The sequence below is a fragment of the Balaenoptera acutorostrata genome, chromosome 15, assembly GCF_949987535.1.
Source record: "Balaenoptera acutorostrata chromosome 15, mBalAcu1.1, whole genome shotgun sequence".
Taxonomy (NCBI): Eukaryota; Metazoa; Chordata; class Mammalia; order Artiodactyla; family Balaenopteridae; genus Balaenoptera; species Balaenoptera acutorostrata.
Genome location: NC_080078.1, coordinates 65,704,387 through 65,728,717, shown reverse-complemented (window position 1 = coordinate 65,728,717; position 24,331 = coordinate 65,704,387). Strand labels below are relative to the sequence as shown.

The following is a 24,331-nucleotide window of genomic DNA, read 5'->3' as shown; positions in this document are numbered from 1 at the left end:
TTTTAGTCAACTTAAGGTTGTATAACTATTACCACAATCCAGCTTTAGAACTATACTTTGATTTTGTTATACATAGCTTTTAGTATGTCTGAGATTCATTTTAGCTTGGTGTAAAGTTTAAGACCTAACTTTTTTTTTCTTTGCCCATTGATTTGAAATGTCTCCCTTACCACATGCTAAACTTCCATGTACACCTGGACCTGATCCTGGTCTCCCTGTTCTAGGGGTCATAAATAGGGTTTTATTTGGCCCATGGAGTTTTTAAAATTGAGTGATTTCACATAAAAACCCAGACTTTTGGCCTTTCTGGAAAAACTAGACAATTCAGCAACAATCTGCAGGAGGCGAGTAGAGACCACTCCTTGTAGCTGGGCATGGGGATGGTGACCACAATCACAGTTTGCCAGGAACAGTCCCTTTACACGCCTGCTGTACGTTGTAATTAATAGCATCCTTTCATTTTTAAAAGTTCTGGTTTGGGCAATAAGTTATGGGTCACAATCTCCACCATTCCTTATTGCATCACACCCAGCATTCCTCTTTCATTTATGTTACAAGACCCCCTCCCAGGAAGAAAAGAGGAGAGGAGATGCCATGATCCTGACACAAAAGTTTGCCAAAAAAGTGATTACCTGGGCTCAGAGTAGAACAGAACATACTATCTGGTGGGGAGAAATCAGGACAAGAGTCCTCTGACAGAGAATATGATGTCACAATTTACCAATCCTTTTCCCTTCCATTATTTCATTTAACATCACAACAACCTACCCAGTTACACAACTTACCCAGTTTGTTACTGTGCGTCTGTGTATGGATGTGCTGTCTTTCCTGTAACCCGCATTTCAAAACAGGGACCTAGTTACTCTGCTCTGCTCACCACTGTATTCTCAGGGACCGTTCGGTGCTGGGCGCAGAGCTGGCCCCAAGGAACTATTTCCTGGCTGAATAGGCTCCCAGGAACTACTGACTGAATGAACTAATGAGGAAATTGAGGCTCAGAGAGGTCCATGGCAAGTCAGAGGCAGAAAGAAGCAGGCGGGAAATCAGACCAGACGGCCTGATTCCTGGTCTGGAATCCAAGATCTTTTCCTAGCCAGTTGGCTGTAACCTCCCCCAAATAGGCAAGAAATGGGAGAATGCACACGCAGGGACCTGTCTTCGACCTCGGGGGACCTCACTGAAATGCTGGACGGAGGGGCCAGCAGGATAAGTGGCGCAAGAAACGCCACATCGCTCTCTCGCACCTGCCCTCCTGAGAGCAGGACTACATTTCCCAGCAGTTCCCGCGGCGCGCACGGCCCCTGCCACGCGTCTTGCGCCTCTGCCGTCGGCCCGCTGGGGGCGCTGCGGCGACCCCTCCGCCGCCCCGTAGGAATCTCCGCGGCCCCGGGGCCGCTTGCTTCCTGTTTGTCGGACGAGGAGACATGGCGGCGGCGCCGGCGGCTGCTGGGTCTGGGGCCGGCCGAGGGCGACGGGCGGCGGCAACTGTGGCGGCTTGGGGCGGATGGGGCGGCCGGCCGCGGCCTGGTAACATTCTGCTGCAGCTGCGGCAGGGCCAGCTGACCGGCCGGGGCCTGGTCCGGGCCGTGCAGGTACGAAGCCGGCCCGGAGGGGCGGGGCGGGGTGGACCGGGCGGGAGCTGGCGGGGGGCCGGGCAAGAGGCCTTTCCAGGCCGCCGCTGTACGGGCCCGACCCCTCTTGGCTGGCCGCGGGGCCTCCCTGTGGGCTGTCGCGACGCTGTCAGCCGCGGCGGGGCAGTGGGCAGCGGCAGGCTAGAGGCTCCGGGTTAGGGGCCGAGCAGGGCTGGGCTGCATCGGGCATTGATGGCGTGTACGAGTCCTAGGCCCAGCTCCTGGATCCTCCCTTCCTTGCGCCACGTCTGCACGTCTAGGGGACCCTGGGCGAGTTTGCTGTAGCCTCTACGGGCCGCGAGTTTCTTCCCCGTGACTTGGGCGGTGGGTCATCACTGCAAACCCCAAACGGTTCGCAAGCCATCATAAATGTCATTCTCTCAGAGAGGCCTTTCCTCGACACAACCCTCCCCCTTCTAAAGTGGGTCCCCATTGTTATTCAGTTACAGGCCTGAATTCGTTCCGTTCACATTACTTTCTTAGTCTGTAATTACATATTTCTTTGTTGTCTATCCTTTTTCTCGCCTGTATCCCACGTTAGGCTGAGCTCCAGCGGGTGCAGGGACTGTATCTGGTTTGCCAGAGTAGAGTGTCATGGTTAAGAGCTAGGGCTCTGGAGTCAGGCCTGAATTCAGAACCCTGCTCTCTCTTGCTTGGGCAAGTTACGTTTCTGTGACTCAGTTTCCTGATTTGTAAAATGGAGATGATAATTAGTAACCTACCCGTTAAGGTGTTGTGGGCATCGAAGACAGTCGTGTAAAGCGTTAAATGCATTTCTGGTGCACAGTAAAAAGCTGAAGAGTAATCAGTTAATGCTATAATTGGTATCTGGCTTATAATAGTGCCCAATATATGATAAGTATTTTTTTTTTTTGAGTGAATGAAGGACACTGCTTTAGAGTAAAGCAGGATGAATAAACCTAGGCTGCTCGCTCCTCTACTCCACCCGCCCCCATGTTCCCAGCACTTAACGTTGGAAACACACCTGTAAAACATTGGCTTAATTTAAGGACAGCTTTTGCATAAAGAAACTTTTTAAGTAAATACAGGAATAGTAATAAAGTGATTGGTGGGAGTGGAGTGGGAATTGGGTAGATGAGGGAGAGAATGAGAGTGAGACTTTCCACAGTATAACTTTATATATGAACTTAATTTTGAACCACTTCAGTATTACTCATATGGTTAAAAGGACAGAATATAAGATAAAGACCAGGTGGTCTGTGTTTGTAGAGGGTTACAGATGAAGAAGCAGTTCTGGGTGAACAGTATTTTCCTGAACATCAGTTGACCATAGATGAGCAACTTTTTTCCCTTTGCATTCTTCTCTATCTGCCGTAAGATTCTGGAAATACTTGCTCTATCCTTTAACCCAAAGACCCTTAACTGAGCTGGGTATGTAGGAATGGGCAGAAAGGGAACTAACTCACCTTTACTGAGCACATATTTTGGATCAAGCATTGTGCATGGCATACAGTGTCTTTATTTAATTCTCAATCTTTTGAATCAAGTGTCGGGACTCATCTCAACACAGATGAAGAAACTGAGGCTCAGAAAAATTAGGTAATTTGCTCCTAAGCACTCGTCTTGATAATCCTCTATGTTCTGAGGGCAATAGGGAGCCACGGAAGTTCTTTAACTTAATGAATGGGGAAATTTAGTACACTTAATTTGTTTCCAGTGCTGGATGACTTGGAATGGGAGGAGACTGAAGAAGCTCACCAGATAGAAGGTGCCGGAATGTTCTTGAGCCTGGTCTAGTCTGGTTATTGTGGTAATCAGTAATTGTATACAGACAGGAGTGGGAGCTATTTCAGAGGTTGAGATGGAGGTACCTTCCCAAAACTATAGTGAAGATAAAGTGGGGAACTTCATCTTTCAGATGTGTCCTTTCTTAGTCACTTTCTTTGATCTCTTCCTTGCTACACCCCCACGTTGCAGAATAAATTATATCCTCACAAGTATTTCCATAGCACAGTAAGCATATCCATTATGGCATGTGGTATACTTGGAAAGACCAGATTAAAATTTTTTTTCTTTATGTTTTAAACACATAAAATTTACCTTCTTAATCATTTTTAAGTGTGCAGTCAGTAGTGTCAAGTATTCACATTGTTGTGAAACAGATCTCCAGAATTTTTTCATATCGCAAATCTGAAACTCAACCCATTAAACAACTACTTTTTTCCCCTCCCCCATCCCCTGGTAACCACCATTCTACTACTTTCTGTTTCCATGAATTTGATTACTTTAGATACCTCATATAAGTGGAATCATACATTGTCTTTTTGTGCCTGGCTTATTTCACATAGCATAATATCCTCAAGGTTCATCCATGTTGTAGCATGTAACAGGATTTCCTTGGAAAAGACCAGATTTTGAAGTAAGATGGACCTGGATTGAATCCTAGTTCTGTCAGTTATAACTAGGTTATATTATTTAACCTCTCTAAACCTCAGTTTCATTATTTCTAAAATGTCTGTAGTAACATCTACCTCATAGGGCTGTTAGGAGGAGTGAAATAACATGTCTAAAAAGCTTGGCCAGTGTGTGGCACATAGTAAATGTTCAGTAAATAGTTGCCATCAGCTCATAGCTATCAGACTGGGCTTCTTGAGAGACTGTGTCTTATTTTTCTTTGTGTCTGCAGAGGCAGAAATACTTGAAATACTGTATGTGAGGGCTCTGTCCTCCTCCTCCTCAGTCCTGTCTCTTTGTCTATCCCAAACAGTCCCATGGCTTTAAGGAGTTCTGGAGTCAGATTACCTAGGTTTGAGTTCCGGCTCTGGTACATATTTGCTATGTGTCTTTGGACAAGTAGCGTAATCTCTTTATGCGTCAGTTTCTTCATTTTTAAAATAGAGATAATCATGGGACCTAACCTGCTAAAGCTGTGGTAAGGACCAAGAGCGTTTATACATATAAAGCACTTAAAATGGTGTCTGAAATATAGTAAGCATGCCATAAAGATTAGCAACTATCGTTTTTAGCAAAACTATATTCTGATAGATCCTAAATCTGTGTTTCCATCCTGGTTTCTCTCTTTAGCTCCAATTGGATATATCCAGATACTTTCTCAGGATCTCCACCTAGGTGTCTAATGGTCACCTCAAACTTAATATGGCAAATACAATTCCTGATTCCTCTTGCACCAAACCTGATCTTCCTCAAGTCCCAAACGGAACTTGAGAGAAGCCTGGGAGAAGACCCCAGGCCACATGATTTAGAATGGGCCTGTCCTACTTGGATTTTAATGTGCCTTATTTTCATCTCTCCCTTTCAATTTGACCTCTATCAAGGTAATAAAATATGCTGGTATGATGCTTTAGCATTTACAGAGCCTGTTCACATTTATCAGCACATTTGATCCCTAAAGCAAATCAGATCTTATAATCCCTTGCGTAAAACCCTCCAATGGCATCCCACTGCAGTTGGAATCAAATCCAGATTCCTTTCCAGGGGTGCACAAGACTCTGCACGATCAGTAGGAATTGAGGGAAAGGGATAGACTAGGCAAAGCAACTCACACAGGTCATGACCCACCGCACCTAGAGATGTTACTGCAGTTTGGCAATCTGGTGACAGGCTAGGTTATGGCATCCTGTTTTGTTTCCCAAATTTCCGGTCATTGCTTCCTTCGTGATTATTGGCATATCTAAATTCTACCTGAGTGTTACTTCATATATATTTTTTCAGATTGACTCCTCTTTTTTTTTTTTAATTTCAATTGGCACAATTGTTTTAACCTTGTTCTGAGCATTAGCATTTGAAACCTAGCGGTTCAAGTCAAATACAGTCTTCCTTTGCCTGTCAAGGATAATTTGATATCGAAAACCCCGTAGATAGGATAAATTCTCATTAATTAAAAATATGAATAATATTTAAACAGTTTTTGTATTCGCAAACCATAAAATTCATTCTTATATTAAAACAAATCCCATTAAAGTAGACACAAGCATTCATTGGTTAATGTTTGTTATCAGAATAATATAACAGTGTATTTAATCTTCATTAATTAAAGGTATTTAATCTTCATTAATTATTCTTTAAGAAGGCTATTTACTTGCACTTAATACATTTTGAGGCATTAGATATCTTAGGACTAAACAAGTAAGATATACATTTTATGTTTATGGAATTCAGCCTTTAATTATTTAAAAAAGAAAAGCAGTAAAGACAAAAACAAGTCAGTGAAAACTGTAAATGTCTGGAAGTGTCACATTCACTAAACAGGTTGACAGCTTAGGCAGCATGATGTAAGAGATTATCACTCCTGTAAACTGTCAAACCACAAGTATTCTGAGAGAAGAAACCCATACAACATCTGCCAAAAATTCAACTTTGAAGATGCCTGGATGGTGGCTCTTTTCATCACACTACTCAGCTGTTCACAAGGGAAACAAAATCCAGATGATTATTTTTATTTTATTTATTTATTTATAAATTTATTTACTTTTGGCTGCATTGGGTCTTCGTTGCTGCATGTGGGATTTCTCTAGTTGCGGCGAGCAGTGGCTACTCTCCGTTGCGGTGCGTGGGCTTCTCATTGCGGTGGCTTCTCTTGTTGCAGAGTGCAGGTTCTAGGCACGCGGGCTTCGGTAGTTGTGGCATGCGGGCTTCGGTAGTTGTGGCACGCGGGCTCTAGAGCACAGGTTCAGTAGTTGTGGCGCATGGGCTTAGTTGCTCCATGGCATGTGGGATCTTCCTGGACCAGGGCTCGAACCCATGTCCCCTGCATTGGCAGGTGGATTCTTTTTTTTTTTTAAATTAAATTAATTAATTAATTTTTATTTTTGACTGCGTTGGGTCTTCGTTGTTGAGCATGGGCTTTCTCTAGTTGCGGCGAGCGGGGGCTACTCTTTTGTTGAGGTGCGCAGGCTTCTCATTGCAGTGGCTTCTCTTGTTGCGGAGCACGGGCTCTAGGCACATGGGCTTCAGTAGTTGTGGCACATGGGCTCAGTAGTTGTGGCTTGCAGGCTCTAGAGTGCAGGCTTCAGTAGTTGTGGCTCACGGGCTTAGTTGCTCCGTGGCATGTGGGACCTTCCTGGACCAGGGCTCGAACCCATGTCTCCTGCATTGGCAGGCGGAGTCTTAACCACTGCACCACCAAGGAAGCCCCAGTAGGCAGATTCTTAACCACTGCGCCACCAGGGAAGCCCAAGATGTTTATTTTTAAATGGGAGTAAATGCCTTGTGAGACAAACTAGTAGTAGTAAAAGAAATTCCATGTGAAGTTGAATATTTTGCATACGATTTGGAGGATCTCTGGGTATCATGAACCTTGTAACAAATAACAGCAGTGCCCCCACTTTTCACCGCCAAGTTCCACCCTCCCCAGGCAACCACTGCCCACACTGTAGCTGTTTTCTTTTGTAGGGCAAGAGTCCAGGAAACAGGAAAGCCAGCATTCTAAATAACATGCTTATAAGGCTATTTCTTGACTTCACAGTTTTAGAGATTATCTGTTTTCTTCCTCTTGTAGAGATTAGGATTTAATTCACAGCACCCTGTGCCACACATTTGGCCTCCATCATTTTCCTTATGTAGTTATATCAGTTTTGGCTGTTGGTGTTAAGTATTTACATTATGATGATAGTGATGAAATATAATTGTTTATAGCAGAGCCATATAGTATACAACATTTGTATTTGTTCTGTATAATTTGTTTTTCTTAGAGTTAAAAGCTGCCCTTTCTCCCCCTACTTTTTAAATTGAGACACAAATATAGTAGAATTCACCCTTTCAGTGTATAGTTCTACAAGTCTTGACAAGCACACACAGTTGTGTGGCCACCACTACAGTTAGGATTTAGAAATTCCCTTGTAGTAGTCAACCCCTTCCCCACCGCCCTCCTTTGGCAACTTCTCATCTGTTTTCTATTCTGTTAATGCTATTTTACTGACTATCATAGAAGTGGAATCATTCCATATGTAGCATTTTGAGTCTGGCTTCTTTCACTAGTATAATCATCCTTATAAAATTTGCTTTTCTTTTTGTTTACTTACAATTTACTCCCAAATTCTAAAACTCCTACTTTTTTTTTTTTTAAAAGAAATCCTTCTTGGAACCCTCTGTCCTCCAATTTGAACTAGTTATTTGCTAGAACAGCTGTATAGCTGAATTCTTGGGATTTCCCTTCACCAAATTCAGGGCATTTTATTTCTTTTTCTCATGTTTTGGATCTCTGTTTTATGAATCCTGTTTTCCTTTTTCTTGGGGGAGTACATTCTCTAGTAGCCTCCTAGGAAAGCCTACATGGAAGGTAACTTTTTTTTAAAGCTTGCGTGTCTGAAAATGTCTTTTATTCTTATACTTGAGTATTTAGTTTAGCTGGGTATAGAATTCTAAGTTGGAAGTTATTTTCCCTTAAATTTTTAATGGCATTATATTATTCCATTGTCTTTAAGTATTTGGTGTAGCTGTTGAGAGGTTCTGTTCTGATTCCCTGTCCTTTGTGCATGGCCTATTTTCCCACTCCTCACTCCCTAAGCATTTTTAGGATCATCTCTCTTTCTGGTATTCTGAAATTTAACTATGATATGCATTGATGAAAGTCTTTCTTTTTATTTATTGTGGATACACTTTGTGTAGATATACATTAAAATATATAACAACTATAATAAAGTCATGTCTATCAGCTGACATTACCTAACCCCCTCTGCAAAATGATTACACTAAGTGTTCTCTTAGGATCTTCCTATTTTTGAAAGACATTTTCTCTCCTGTGAAGTTCGGGCTGTGATTGCTTTGGAGAGCTTCATGGAATAGGTGAGACTTGAGTTGGTTCTGAAGAATGAGTAGAATTTTAACAGTAGCAGAGATATTTCTGAGACTAAGAACACCACTGAGAAAGTCCTCATAACCAGCCATTAGAAGATGGAAGAGAAAGTGAAGTGCTCCTGTGGGACATAGGTGGGAGATAAGTTTAGATATTTGGGAATATAGTGGGGAGGGTAACTAACATTTATTGAGCATACACAGTTTGTCATTGTGCAGGTACTTGGGTTTTTTTTTTTTTTAAGTTTATTGTTAAATATTTGACCTACGAAAAGCGGTAATAAGTAATGCCAGTGTGTTACAACAATAAACATGTACCCACGACCAAATTTGAGGAGTTACCAATATATTTAATGCCCCTTTCATGTCAGTCCCTCCCTGCCAGAGGTGCTTGTCTTGAATAGATAACATATGCACATGTACAAAAGGGTTACAGAGAAAAGTAAGTCTCCCTTGCAAACAGCCCATTACCACCTCTACTAGCACCCTCCAGTTCTACTCCCAGAGGCAACTATGGTTTTGATTTCTTGTGTATCTCTCTAAGCTTAGGAAAGCAAATATGTCTCTATATGTTTGTCCTTACACAAGTGATACTGTACTATACGCACTGTTGTGCGTCCAGCTTTTTTCACTTAAAATATATTTTAGAGATCCTTCCATAATCAGTACATACAGATTATTTTGTTTTAGGTGTTTACAAAACATTTTGTGTTGAAATATACAAATAAAAATGCACAAAGAATAAAGAACAGCCAAATGCAACTTCCAACATTGCATTTAGTTGTACTAGTTTTCATGCTTTATGTAAATAGAATCAAACTGTGTATACTGAGTCTGCCTTCTTTCAATCAACATTGTGAAATTCATCCATGATGATGGGTGAAGCTGTAGTTCATTCATTTTCATTTCTGTATAGTATTCTGTGGTATTAAACCACAGTTAATTCATTGTACTTTTGATGAGTATTTGGGATCTATCCAGTTTTTGACTATTGTGAATAATGCTTATGTGAACATTCTTGTACATGTCTCTTGATGTGTATATGCACAATTTCTTTTGGGTATATACTTAGAAGTAGAATTGCTGGGTTATACGACATACATAGGTTCAGCATCAGCAGCTGTTGCTGAACAGTTTTGCAAGTGGTTGTACTAATTTACAATCCCACCAGCAGTGTATATGAGTTCCTGTTGTTCCATGTTCTCGCTAACCTATGGTACTGCCAGTCTTTTTAATTTTAGTCATTCTAGTGTGTGAGCAGTAGAATCTCATTATGGTTTTAGTTTGTGTTTCCCTCATGACTCATGAAGTTAAGCACCTTTTCAGAAGTTTACTGGCCATTTGGACATTCTCTCTTGTGGATTACCTGTTCAAATCTTCTGCACATTTTTCTGGTGGGGTTTTTCTTTCTTTCTTTTTTTTTTTTTTAATTGATTTGAAGTTCTTTTTATTCGTTGGATATGAGCCCTTTATGGTGATGTTTTGCAGATATCTTCTCTTATTTGGTGGCTTGCCTTTTTAGTCTCTAAAAAGATCTTTTTTTTTTCTTTTTTCTTTTTTATAAATTTATTTATTTATTTATGGCTGTGTTGGGTCTTTCGTTTCTGTGCGAGGGCTTTCTCTACTTGCGGCAAGTGGGGGCCACTCTTCATCGCGGTGCGCGGGCCTCTCACTGTCACGGCCTCTCGTTGCGGAGCACAGGCTCCAGATGCGCAGGCTCAGTAGCTGTGGCTCACAGGCCCAGTTGCTCCGTGGCCTGTGGGATCCTTCCAGACCAGGGCTCGAACCCATGTCCCCTGCATTAGCAGGCGGATTCTCAACCACTGCGCCACCAGGGAAGCCCTAAAAAGATCTTTTGATGAACAGAAGTGCTTTATTTTAATATGACTCATTGTATAACTATTTTCCTTTATGGTTAGTGCTTTTTGTATTAAGTTTAATAAATCTTTGCCTACCCTTCTATTTATCTTCTAGAAGCTTTATTGTTTTGCCTTTTCCATTTAAACATACACTCCACTTGGAATTTATTTTTGGATGTGGTGTGAGCTTTTCAAAAGAGATACCAAGTTGACTTGTTATTTATTGAAAAGTCTTTTTTGTCCGTCCAGTGCTCTGTAGTGTTTGTTTTCACATCTGTTTCATGTCTGTTCTGTTTCTCTGTCCATTTACCCGTACACTGATATCACATTGTCCTATTTTCTGTAACTTTATATGTGTTGATTTTGGTTATAGAATATTGAATCAGAAGAGTAGCTTCTCCTACTTATCTTCAAGATTCCTTTGGCTCTTCTAGCCCCTTTGCATTTCCATATACATTTTAGAATGAGCTTGTATATTTTTACAAAAAAATTTTGATTGGGACTGCCTTCAATCTATTCAGTACAACACATTCATTCTCTCTCTCCTGCCCTTACTCCTCTTTTTCTCTGATCTGGTCTCCCTTAATCTCTCTTGATAATGTTTTATGTATGTAGTTTTCTATATAGTGGTCTTGCATAACTTTTGTTAGATTTATTCCTTGGCATTTGACATGATTTGATGGTATTGTAAATAGTGTTTTTAAAATTGCGTTTTCTCACTGTAGCTGTAAGATAAAAACAAGATTGATTTTTGTATTGCTTCAGCATTTATATTGCTCCTATATTTTAATACTTTACCTTTAGATTATTTTGGATTGTATATGTATACAATCATCTGCGAATATCATATCTGCAAATGAAGCTTTTATCCTTTCTAATCTTACGTCTTTGTTTTTTTTCCTTGCCTAAATGTGCTATTTGGGATGCTCCAGTACAGTGAATTGAATTGGCATGTTCCTGATCTGAGAGGGAGAGCCTTAAACATTTAACCATTAAGTATGATGTTTGCTGAAGATTTTCTGTAGATACTGTTATTAGTTCACTTCTTTTCTGAGTTTGAGTTTATGATGTTGAATTCTATCAGAATGCTTTTTCTGCATTGAGATGTTCATATAATTGTTTTCCTTGTGTTATTAATGTGATGAATTACATTGAGTAAAATTTTCAAATATTAAACCAAATCTGAATTTCTGATTCAAAATTTCATCCTTTTTATAGATTGCTAAATTTGATTCACTAATTTTTTTATTAGGATTTTTATCCTTCTGTGTTCATGAGTGAAAGTAGCCTATAATTTTCCTTTCACCGGGTTTTGGTATCAAGTTTATCCTGGCCACTAGTCAGCTTTAGTTGGACCCCACGAATTTTGATCTGTAGTGTTTTCATTGTCATTTATTTCAGAATATTTTTGGATTTCTTCTTTGACCTATGCATTTTTTAGAAGAGATATTTCTTAATTTCCAAACATTAGGGTTTTATAATTATCTTTCTGTTACAGATTTTAGGCTGACTGCACTGCAGTCAGGGAACATAGTCTGTATTTCAGTTCATTTAAATATGTTGAAATTTGCTCTATGGCCTAGCAACTGGTCATTTTGTAAACGTTCTGTGTACTTGCAAAGAATGTGTAGCGAGTAGTTATTAGATGTAGTGTCAATTTCTGCTGTGAAGCCATCTGGGATTTTGATAGGAACTGCAATGAATCAATATTGAGGGTATTGCCATATTAGAAATATTAAGTCTTCCAATCTTTGAACATGGATGACTTTCCATTTGCTTTTTTTACTTCTTTCATTTCTTTCAATGATGTTTTGTAGTTTCATTGTACAAGTCTTGTATCCCTTTTGTTAAATTTATTCATAAGTATTTTATTCTTTTTGATGATGTTGTAAATGGGATTGCTTTCTTTTTTGTTTTTTTTTTTGTGATTAATTTGTACTTTTATTTGCCAGTATAAATACAGTAGCCTGCAAATTTTTTAATCTAAAAAGTACATTTTATATCACAATCCAACACACACAAATATATAATATGTATACGTATGTAAAAGTGAAACAAAAGTTTTGCCAAAAACGTCTACCCTGCGTGTTAATTCTTTTTAAGACTTTTTTTTTCAACCAAGGCTGAACTGCCCTGACACATCATAATCACCAAAGTCCCTAGTTCATCTTAGGGTTCACTATAATGAAGTGAATAGTGTTGCACGTTCTATGGGTTTGGACAAAAGTATGATGACATAAAATCATTATAATGTCATACAAAGTATTTTCACCACTCATAAAAACTTCTGTACTCTGTGTATTCATCTCCCCTCTTCCCCCAAACTCCTGGCAACCATTGATCTTTTTATTGTCTCCATTGTTTTGCCTTTTCCAGAATGGCATATAGTTGGAATCTATTTTTCTTTTTTCCTTGAAGACCATAAGACCACCCATGGCCCACCCATGCATGGACCAGACAGGCTCTAGGTGGCAAACTCCCCCACTAAATACTGTAGGTTTCCTTCCAGTACTGAGCCCTGTCCCACTGGTCCTGCCCGGTAGCCATGTAAAAGTGCAGAGGGATACATATTGGGTATTTGTTCATAGGCAGGCCACAAGTTTTGTGCCCCTTGTCACAGTGAACCCAAGTTCCTGTTGGGTGTGTTGTAAACAGACGAGCCATTTCTTCAGACCCCTGCTCTGAGCACAACCATGGGATTGCTTTCTTATTTTCACTTTTGGATTCTTCATTGCAGGTGTGTAGAAATTCAGGTGATTTTTGTATATTGATTTTGTATCCTGCAATCTTGCTGAACTCATTTATTAGCTCTAATAGTTTGTGTGTGTGTGTGTGTGTGTGTGTGTAGGGGTTCCTTAATATATTCTGTATGCAAGATGATAGCATCTGTAAATATAGTTTTACAAATTCCTTTTCAATCTGCATGCCCTTATTTCTTTTTCTTGCATTGTTGCTGTGGCTAGAATCTCTGGTACAATGTTAAATAGAAGTTGTGAGGGTTAACGTCTTTGTCATTTTCTTGATCATTTTGGGAAATCATTCAGGCTTTCACTTTTTTAAAAACTAAAGTCCATACTTTATTCAGATTTCCCCAATTTTTCTTTTTTTTTTTTTTACTTAAAGTATAGTTGATTTACAATATCATATTGTTTCAGGTGTACAAGATAGTGATTCAGTATTTTTATGGATTATACTCCATTTAAAGTTACTATAAAATAATGGCTATATTTCCCTGTGCTGTACAAAATATCCTTGTTGCTTATTTATTTTATACATAGTTTGTATCTCTTATTGTCCTTCCCCTCTTTCCACTGGTAACCACTAGTTTGTTCTCAGTATCTGTGAGTCTGTTTCTTTTTTGTTATATTCATTCGTTTTATTTTTTATTTTATTAAAAAAATTTTTTTTATTGGTGTATAATTGCTTTGCAATGCTGTGTTAGTTTCTGCTGTACAGTGAAGTGAATCAACTATATGTGTACATATATCCCCTCCCTCTTGGACCTCCCTCCCCCACCCCCGAACCCATCCATCTAGGTCATCAGAGAGCACCGAGCTGAGCTCCCTGTGCTATACAGCAGGTTCCCACTAGCTATCTGTTTTACACATGATAGTGTATTTATGTCAAACCTAATCTCCCAATTCATCCTGCCACCCCTTACCCCCCATGTCCACACGTCCGTTCTCTAGGTCGGCCTTTCTATTCCTGCCCTGCAAACAGGTTCATCTGTACCATTTTCCTAGATTCCATATATGTGTGTTTTTGTCCTTCTGATTTACTTCACTCTGTATGACAGACTCTAGGTCCATCCACATCTCTACAAATGACCCAATTTCATTTCTTTTTATGGCTGAGTAATATTCTGTTATATATATGTACCACATCTTCTTTACCCATTCATATTTCGATGGACATTTAGGTTGTTTCATGTCCTGGCTATTGTAAATAGTGCTGCAGTAAACAGTGGGGTACATGTGTCTTTTTGAATTATGGTTTTCTCAGGGTATATGCCCAGTAGTGGGATTGCTGGGTCATATGGTAGTTCTAGTTTTAGTTTTTTAAGGAACTTCCATACTGTTCTCCACAGTGGCTGTATCAATTTACATTCCCACCAACGGTGCAAGAGGGTTCCCTTTCTCCGCATCCTCTCCAGCATTTATTGTTTGTAGATTTTTTGATGATGGCCATTCTGACCAGTGTGAGGTGATACCTCATTGTAGTTTTGATTTGCATTTCTCTAATAATTAGTGATGTTGAGCATCTTTTAATGTGCCTCTTGGCCATCTGTATGCCTTCCTTGCTGAAATGTCTATTTAGGTCTTCTGCCCATTTTTTGATTGGGTAGTTTGTTTTTTTTTGATATTGAGCTGCATGAGCTGTTTGTATATTTTGGAGATTAATCCTTTGTCTGTTGCTTCGTTTGCAAATATTTTCTCCCATCCTGTGAGTTGTCTTTTTGTCTTGTTTATGGTTTCCTTTGCTGTGCAAAAGCTTTTAAGTTTAATTAGGTCCTATTTGCTTATCTTTGTTTTTATTTTCATTACTCTAGGAGGTGGGTCATAAAAGATCTTGCTGTGATTTATGTCAATGAGTGTTTTTCCTATGTTTTCCTCTAAGAGTTTTATAGTGTCTGATCCTACATTTAGGTCTTTAATCCATTTTGAGTTTATTTTTGTGTATGGTGTTAGGGAGTATTCTAATTTCATTCTTTTACATGTAGTTGTCCAGTTTTCCCAGCACCATTTATTGAAGAGGCTGTCTTGTCTCCATTGTATATTCTTGCCTCCTTTGTTATAGATTAGGTGACCATACATGTGTGGGTTTATCTCTGGGCTTTCTATCCTGTACCATTGATGTATATTTGTTTTTGTGCCAGTACCATACTGTCTTGATTACTGTAACTTTGTAGTATAGTCTGAAGTTGGGGAGCCTGATTCCTTCAGCTCCATTTTTCTTTCTCAAGATTGCTTTGGCTATTTGGGGTCTTTTTTGTGTTTCCATACAAACTGTATGATTTTTTGTCCTAATTCTGTGAAAAATGCCATTGGTAATTTGATAGAGATTGCGTTGAATCTGTAGATTTCTTTGGGTAATATAGTCATTTTCACAATATTGATTCTTCCAATCCAGGAACATGGTATATCTCCCCATTTCTTCATGCCATCTTTGATTTCTTTCATCAATGTTTTATAGTTTGCTGAGTACAGGTCTTTTGCCTCCTTAGGTAGGTTTATTCCTAGGTATTTTATTCTTTTTGCTGCAATGGTAAATGGGAGTGTTTCCTTAATTTCTCTTTCTGATCTTCTGTTGTTAGTGTATAGGAATGCAGGAGATTTCTGTGCATTAATTTTGTATCCTGCAACCTTACCAAATTCATTGATTAGTTCTAATAGTTTTCTGGTGACATCTTTAGGATTTTCTATGGATAGTGTCATGTCATCTGCAAACAGTGACAGTTTTACTTTTTCTTTTCCAATTTGTATTCCTTTTATTTCTTTTTCTTTTCTGTTTCCTGTGGCTAGGACTTCCAACTGTGTTGAATAGTAGTGGCCACAGTGGACATCCGTGTCTTGTTCCTGATCTTAGAGGAAATGCTTTCAGTTTTTCACCCACACCATCACCAGAATGATGTTTGCTGTGGGTTTGTCGTATATGGCCTTTATTATGTTGAGGTAGGTTCCCTCTATGCCCACTTTCTGGAGAGTTTTTATCATAAATGGGTGTTGAGTTTTGTCAGAATCTTTTTCTGCATCTATTGAGGTGATCATATGCTTTTTTTCTTTAATTTTTAATATGGTGTATCACATTGATTGTTTTGCGTATGTTGAAGAATCCTTGCATCCTTGGGATAAATCCCACTTAATCATGGTGTATGATCTTTTTTTATATATATATAAATTTATTTATTTGTTTATTTATTGGCTGCGTGTGGGGTTTCTCTAGTTGCAGCGAGTGGAGGCTACTCTTCGTGCAGTGCGTGGGCTTCTGATTCCGATGGCTTCTCTTGTTACGGAGCATGGGTGCTAGGTGTGTGGGCTTCAGTAGTTGTGGCACTTAGGCTCAGTAGTTGTGACTCGCAGGCTCTAGAGTGCAGGCTCAGTAGTTGTTGCACATGGACTTAGTTGCTCCGCGGCATGTGGGATGTTCCCAGACCAGGGCTCGAACCCGTGTCCCCTGCATTGGCAGGCAGATTCTTAACCACTGCGCCACCAGGCAAGTCCGGTGTATGATCTTTTTAATGTGTTGTTGGTTTCTGTTTGCTAGTATTTTGTTGAGGATTCTTGCATCTATGTTCATCAGTGATATTGGTCTGTAATTTTCTTTTTTTGTGATATCTTTGTCTGGTTTGGTATCAGGGTGATGGTGGCCTCATAGAATGAGTTTGGGAGTATTCCTCCATCTGCAGTTTTTTGGAAGAGTTTGAGAAGGATAGGTGTTAACTCTTCTCTAAATGTTTGGTAGAATTCGCCTCTGAAACCATCTGGTCCTGAACTTTTGTCCATACTTTATTCAGATTTCCCCAGTTTTTCTTTTTCTTTTTCTTTTTTAAATTGAAGTGTAGTTGATTTACAGTATCATATTGTTTCAGGTGTACAACATAGTGATTCAGTATTTTTACGGATTATACTGTTTAAAGTTACTATAAAATAATGGCTATATTTCCCTGTTCTGTACAAAATATCCTTGTTGCTTATTTATTTTATACATAGTAGTTTGTATCTTTTATTGCCCCTCCCCTCTTTCCACTGGTAACCACTAGTTCACAGTATCTGAGTCTGTTTCTGTTTTGTTATATTCATTCATTTGTTTTATTTTTTAGATTCCACATATGAGTGGTAATATACAGTATTTGTCTTTCTCTGTCTGACTTAGTTCACTAAGTATAATACCTTCTAGGTCCTTTCATCCTTTTTTATTGCTGAGTATATTGTATATTGATTTTGTATCCTGCAACCTTGTTTTCTGTTGTATATATATACCACATCTTCTTTATCCATTCGTCTGTTGATGGACGCTTAGGTTGCTTCCATATGTTGGCTGTTGTAAATAGTGCTGCTATGAACATTGGGGTGCATGTTTCTTTTTGAATTAGTGTTTTTGTTTTCCTCAGATATATAGCCAAGAGTGGAATTGCTGGATCATACAGTAGTTCTGTTTTCAGTTTTTTGAGGAACCTCTGTACTGTTTTCTGTACTGGCTGAAACAATTTACATTCCCACTAACAGTGTACTAGGGTTCCCTTTTCTCCACATCCTCCCCAACATTTGTTATTTGTAGACTTTTTGATGATAGACATTCTAACAGGTGTGAACTGATATCTTACTGTGGTTTTGTATTGCACTTCTCTGATGGTTAGCAATGTTGAGCATCTTTTCATGTGCCTCTTGGCCGTGTTTATGTCTTCTTTGAAAAAAATGTCTATTTAGGTTTTCCACCCATTTTTAAATTGGGTTGTTTATATTTTTTTCCTCTATTTGTTCTATTAAAGTATAGTTGATTTACAATGTTATGCTAATTTCTGCTAATTTGTGCTAATTGGGTTGTTTGTATTTTTGATTTGAGTTGTATGAACTGTTTATATATTTTAGATATTAATACCCTATGAGTCATATATTTGCAGATATTTTCTCCCATTCAGTAGGTTCTGCCTTTTCATGTTGTTGATGGTTTCCTTTGCTATGCAAAGGCTTTTAAGTTTGATCAGGTCCCATTTATTTATTTTTGCTTTTGTTTCTTTTGCCTTAGGAGACTGGTACAAAAACATACTGCTATGATTTATGTCAAAGTGTGTTCTGTCTATGTTCTCTTCTAGGGGTTTTATGGTTTCCAGTCTTACATTTAGGTCTTTAATCCATTTTGAGTTTATTTTTTATATGGTGTGAGAAAATGTACAAATTTTTAAAAATTTTATTTTATTGAAGTATAGCTGGTTTACAGTGTTGTGTTACAGATTTCATTGTTTATCATGTAGCTGTAGTTTTCCCAACACCACTTATGGAAGAGACTGGCTTTTCTTATTGTATATTCTTGTCTCCTTTGTTGTAAATTAATTGACTATAAGTGTGGGGGTTTATTTCTGGGCTCTCTATTCTGTTCCACTGAGCTTTGTGTCTGCATGTATGTGCCAGTACTGTGCAGTTTTGGTTACTGTAGTTTTGTAGTATAGTCTGAAACAGGGAGTATGTTACCTCCAGCTTTGTTCTTTTTTCCTCAGGATTGCTGTGGGTATACAAGGTCTTTTGTGGTTCCATATAAATTTTAGGAATTTGCTCTAGTTCTGTGAAAAATGCCATGGGTATTTTGATAGGGATTGCATTAAATCTGTAGATTGCTTTGGGTGTATGGACATTTTAACAATATCATTCTAATCCAAGAACACAGGATATTTTTCCATTTCTATGTATCATCCTTAATTTCCTTCATAAGTGTTTTATAGTTTTCCGAGTATAGGTCTTTTACCTCCTTGGTTAAGTTTATTTCTAGGTATTCTTTTTGGTATGATTTTAAGTGGGATTGTTTTCTTGTTTTCTCTTTCAATAGTTCATTATTAGTGTATATAAAAGCAACAGATTTCTGTATATTAATCTTGTGTTCTGCAACTTTATTGAATTCATTTATTCTAATAGTTTTTTGGTGGAAATTTTAGGGTTTTCTATATATGGTGTCATGTCATCTGCAAATAATGACAGTTTTACTTCTTTCCTTCCACTCTGAATGCCTTTTATTTCTTTTTCTTGTCTGATTGCTGTGGGTATGGCTTCCAATACTACATTAAGTAGAAGTAGCAAGAGTGGCATCCTTGTCTTTTTCCTGATTTTAGAAGAAAATCTTTTAGCTTTTCACTGTTGAGTATGATGTTAGCTGTGGGTTTGTCATAAATGACCTTTATTATGTTGAGGTATGTTCTCTGTATACCAACTTTGACAAGAGTTTTTATCATGAATGTATGTTGAATTTTGTGAAAAGCTTCTTCTGTATCTATTGAGACGATCATGTGATTTTTTTATCCTTTTCTTTTGTTAATGTGTTGTATCACTGATTGATTTGCAGATATTGAACCATCCTTGGATCTCTGGAATAAATCTCACTTTATCATGATGTATGATCACTTTTATATATTGTTGAATTAGGTTTGCTAGTATTTTGTTGAGGATTTTTGCATCTATATTCATCAGAAATATTGGCCTGTAATTTTGTTTTGTAGTGTCTTTGGTTTTGATATCAGGGTAATGGTGGCCTGGTAGAAGGAATTTGGGAGTGTTCCATCCTCTTCAATTTTTTGGAATAGTTTGAGTATAGGTATTATTTCTTCTTTATATGTTTGATAGAATTCTCCTGTGAAGCTGTCTGGTCCTGGATTTTTGTTTGCTGGAAGTTTTTTAAATGTCAAATTGAGTTTCACTATTAGTGATCAAGCTGTTCAGATTTTCTGTTTCTTCCTGATTCAGTATTGGAAGGTTGTATATTTCTAGAAATTTGTCCATTTCTTCTAGGTTGTCCAACTTGTTGGCACATAACTGATCATAATATTCACTTGTGATTTTTTTGTATCTGTGCGTGCTCTAGATCGCAGGCTCAGTAGTTGTGGCTCATGGGCTTAGTTGCTTCACAGCATATGGGATCTTCCTGGACCAGGGATTGAACCTGTGTCCCCTGCATTGGCAGGCAGATTCTAAACCACTGTACCACCAGGGAAGTCCCTATTGTTACTTGTTTTCTGGTTGTTTTTGTAGTTCCCCTCTGTCCTCTTTTTCTTCTTTTAGTTTCTTCCTTTGTGGTTTGACGATTTTCTTTAGTGGCATGCTTGTGTTCCTTTTTCTCTAGTGTTTGTGTATCTATTTTAGGTTTTGATTTGTGGTTACTATGAGGTTCATATATGTTGACTTATAACTGTATTGACTTGTTTTAAACTAATAGTCATGTAAGTTCAAATGCATTCTAAAAGATCTACATTTTTTTTACTCCTCTCCCTGCCATTTTGTTTTTGATGTCATAGTTTACATCTTTATGCTTATCCCTTTATTGTTTATTATAGTTACAGTTGACTTTACAATTTTTTGTGTTTTAATCTTCATAGAGCTTATTTAACTGGTTGATCCTCAGCCTTTACAATATATTTGCCTTTCAGGCTTTCACTGTTAATTATGATGATAGCTGTGGAATTTTGATTAATGCCCTTTATCAGGTTGATTACATTGATTAGTTTTCATGTTTGACCCAACCTTGCATTCCTGACATGCATTTTGCTTTGTCGTGTTGTATAATCCTTTTTACATATTGTTGGATTTGGTTTGCTGGCACAGCTGATCCTTGAACAGTAGGTTTGAATTCCATGAGTCCACTTATACGTGGATTTTTTTCAATAAATACTTACTGCAGTACTACACGATCTGCAGTTGAATCTGTGGATGTGGAACCGTGGATACAGGGCTGATTGTAAAATTCGACTGTATGGGCATTGTCACCCCTAACCCCCATGTTGTTCAAGGATCAGCTATTTTGCTGGGCATTTTTGTGTTTATAGTCATCAGAGATATTGTGCTGTAAGTTTTCTTTTAATGTCTTTGTTTGGTTTTGGTATCAGGGTAATAGTAGCCTCATAGAATGAGTTGGGACGTGTTCCCTCCTCTTCTGTTTTATGGAAGAGTCTGTGAAGTATTTGCTAATTTCTCTTTAAATGTTCAGTAGAATTTACCAGTGAAGCATCTGGACTTGGGCTTTTCTTTGTGGGTAGTTTCTTTTCTTCCTTACTTGCTCCCTCCCTCCATTTCTTCCTTTCCTATTAAATTACTAATTTGATCTCTTTAATTGTCGTAGGTATGTCAGATTTTCTATTTTTTCTTGAGTTAGTTTCTGTTGTTTGTGTCTTTCTGGGAATTTGTATATTTCATCTAAGTTATGTAGTTTGTTGGCATACAGTTGCTCCTAGTACTTCCTTGTAAACCTTTTTATTTCCTTAAAATTGGTAGTATTGTCCCCTTTTTCATTCCTGAATATAGTTGAGTCAGTGTAAGTTGGTCCCTGTAACTATTTTCAATATTGTTGGTTTTTCAAAGAACCAAATTTGATTTTGTTGATTTTTCTCTGTTATTTTTTTTTCTCTATATCACTTATTTTTGCAATGATCTTTTTAATTTCCTTGTGCTTGCTTTGGGTTTGGTTTATTCCTTTTTTCTCCTAGTTTCTTATGGGGGAAGATAAGATCATCTGAGATCCCCTCTCCTTTTTGATATAAATGTTTATAGCTATAAATTTGTCTGTAAGCACTGCTTTTGCTGAGTCCCATGAAACCATTATTGTCTTTTTCTTTCAAGGAAGGGAAAGATGTTTTTTCATAGTTTTGGGGCTTGCCTTGATTTGAGCTTGCTTGAAATATATAAAATGTCTGATAATCATTTAGACCTACGAAAGTGGTAATTTCCTATGGCTCACCCTAATGCAAATTACTTTCACAAACATCTCATTACCTCCCATTACCCCTGTATTATCTTATTTTTACAATCTAAGAAAACAAGCTCAGGAAGAATAATGGGACTTGTTCAAGGTCATAGGACTGATATGCGTCTGGATAGGCTGTTATTGAAGACCTGCGTGTCCTGTAATAAATTACAGTGAACTTTTGATCTAATTGAGGGACAAGTATACATGAAAATAATTCACTTCTGGCACCTGATAATGCTGTGTCCCCAAAGTAGATACTGCCATATTGATTAATGAACCTGTCATTAGACTAGGCTATTGCTCATGCCTTCAAACATTTACTGAGTGTCTGATCTGTGCTTAGCATTCTTTGAGAGAAAGAAGGTGTGCACAATAAACACAGCTTGGTACCTGCTCTGAAGGAGCTTGTGGTCTACAGGAGGGGTGGACAAATGAACCAGTAATTATGATACAATATGATAAATGTTAGATAAGGCCCCAGACTCTTAGAAAGGAGAGAGGGGAAGGCCTATCAAGGAAAATTTCTGGTTTTTTGGCTTGCATTTAGGAGAAAGAGCTTTCTGGGTAGAAAAGACAGGGAAGAGAAAGAGCTTTCTGGGTAGAAAAGTCAGGGAGGAGAAGGAGCTTTCCAGATAGAAAAGACTTCCAAAGATGTTCTGTGGCAGTAGAGTTCACCCTTGAACAATACGGGGGGTTCGGGGCACTGACCCTCCACAGTTGAAAATTCATGTATAGGTTTGAGTCGGCCCTCCATACCTGCAGTTTCCCTGCACCCGCGGATTCAACCAGTCGTGGATTGGGTAGTACTGTAGTATTTACTATTGAAAAAAATCCCATATGTAAGAGGACCCACGCTGTTCAGACCTGTGTTTAAGGGTCAACTGTATGGGTGTGTGTGTAAATAATTACCCCCCTTGCCCCCACCTTAGGTTTATTTTCTCCCCGCACAGGTGGCATACCATATATACAGGTACACAGCTCTGTAGGCAGGGGAAGAGCATGTGCAGAGAGGCACAGAGAGAGAACATGTACATCTGGAGCCTAGAGCGGGCACTGGGAAAAGAGATGAAGCTAGAGAGGAAAGTAGGTGATAGAATAAGAAGGGTGTGTATCACAAACAAGGAGCTGGACTTTTATCTTGCAGGCTGTTGGGGAACTTCTGAACGTTTCTAGAAAGACCTTTGAATTATTTGTCCTGGGTGGGTTTGGGAGCCAGCTGCTCTCTTTTGCTGTATATGCTAGTAGTTCTTTCCTCACCAGTAAAATTATCCTCTTTTATTTTTTCTTTTGCCTCACAGTTCACTGAAACTTTTTTGACGGAGAGGGACAAACAGTCCAAATGGAGTGGAATTCCTCAGCTGCTCCTTAAGCTGTATGCAACCAGCCACCTCCACAGTGACTTCATTGAGTGCCAGAACATCCTCAAGGTAACTGTTAGGGGACTTGGAGGGACTGCATTCAGGGTCTCCAGATGATACAAGATGTCTGTTTTTTTTCTCTTCTTCCGCCTACTTTTTAAAATAGCCTGTTTTTATTGCATAAGCTATAGAAAATTTGGGAAGTTCAGAAAAAGTGCAAAGAAGAAAATAAAAATCACCAATAATCCCCCTCCACCCAGAGATAATCACCATTAAGTTTCCTGTGTATATACTTTTGGGTTTTATTCACATTTGTTTTGTATCAGTGCTTGCTTAATTAAGGAGGCCTGTGCCCTGGGATTAGGTTACATTCTGTTTCAACAGGATTTAAAAGATCCCATTTGCTGAAGGTGCAAGGAAGTAGCCTTGTGGCTGTTGATAATTATGACTAGCATATAAAGATGAAGGGACTGGGCCTGGTGGTTGGGAGAGGGATGGAAAGAATGCATAGACATCTAGGGCAGTTGTTCTCAATCTTGAGTGTGTATCAGAGTCACCTGGAAGGCCTGTTAAAACACAGAGTGCTGGGCGCTACCAGCAGAGTTTCTGATTTAGTAAGTCAGACTTCAGCTTGGGGCGGTGGGTCCAACTTTGAATTTAGATTACTGGCTCTAATGTAGCTAAAACCCATGCAAGTTATATTTGATCATAATGAAACGATATAATGTTTTTCAGAGGTGAAGTTCTGTTTATTATATCACGTAAGAAGACATTTAAAAATATAATAGGGCCAAAAAGTTTAGTCCGTACCTTTGAGAAGAGATGTTTTGGGACTTCCCTGGTGGTCCAGTGGTAAAGAATCCGCCTTTACCACTGGCGGGGATGTGGGTTCGATCCCTGGTCAGGGAACTAAGATCCCACACACTGCAGGGCAACTAAGCCCACTTGCCACAACTACTGAGCCCGTGTGCCTCAACTAGAGAGCCTGCATGCCGCAAACTACAGAGCCCACGTGCTCTGGAACCCGTGCGCCACAACTACAGAGCCCAGGTGCCCTGGAGCCTGTGCGCCACAACTAGAGAAGAGAAAACCCGCACGCCACAACTAGAGAGAAACTTGCGCACTGCAATGAAAGATCCCGCGTGCCTCAGCGAAGATCCTGCATGCTGCAACTAAGACCTAACGCAGCCAGACATAAATTAATTAATTAATAAATAATAAATCTTTAAAAAAAAAGAAGAGATGTTTTGTCTATACAACTTTTTTG

General features: G+C 38.9%; 1 protein-coding gene and 1 non-coding gene across 2 annotated transcripts in view; one reads left to right on the top strand and one right to left on the bottom strand.

The window, feature by feature from the left end:
- The first annotated feature begins 1,383 nt into the window (after window positions 1-1,383).
- TRPC4AP (transient receptor potential cation channel subfamily C member 4 associated protein) overlaps window positions 1,384-24,331 on the top strand; it is a 74,463-nt gene continuing 51,515 nt past the window's right edge. The window contains exons 1-2 of the mRNA XM_057529715.1: window positions 1,384-1,592; window positions 23,005-23,133. Of these exons, the coding sequence (XP_057385698.1) occupies window positions 1,425-1,592; window positions 23,005-23,133 (297 nt within the window). The 5' untranslated portion in view covers window positions 1,384-1,424. The remainder of the gene's footprint in view (window positions 1,593-23,004; window positions 23,134-24,331) is intronic.
- LOC114235431 (small nucleolar RNA SNORA11) lies at window positions 12,830-12,958 on the bottom strand. Its single transcript, XR_003621610.1, has one exon. It is a non-coding gene; the product is annotated as a small nucleolar RNA SNORA11 (small nucleolar RNA).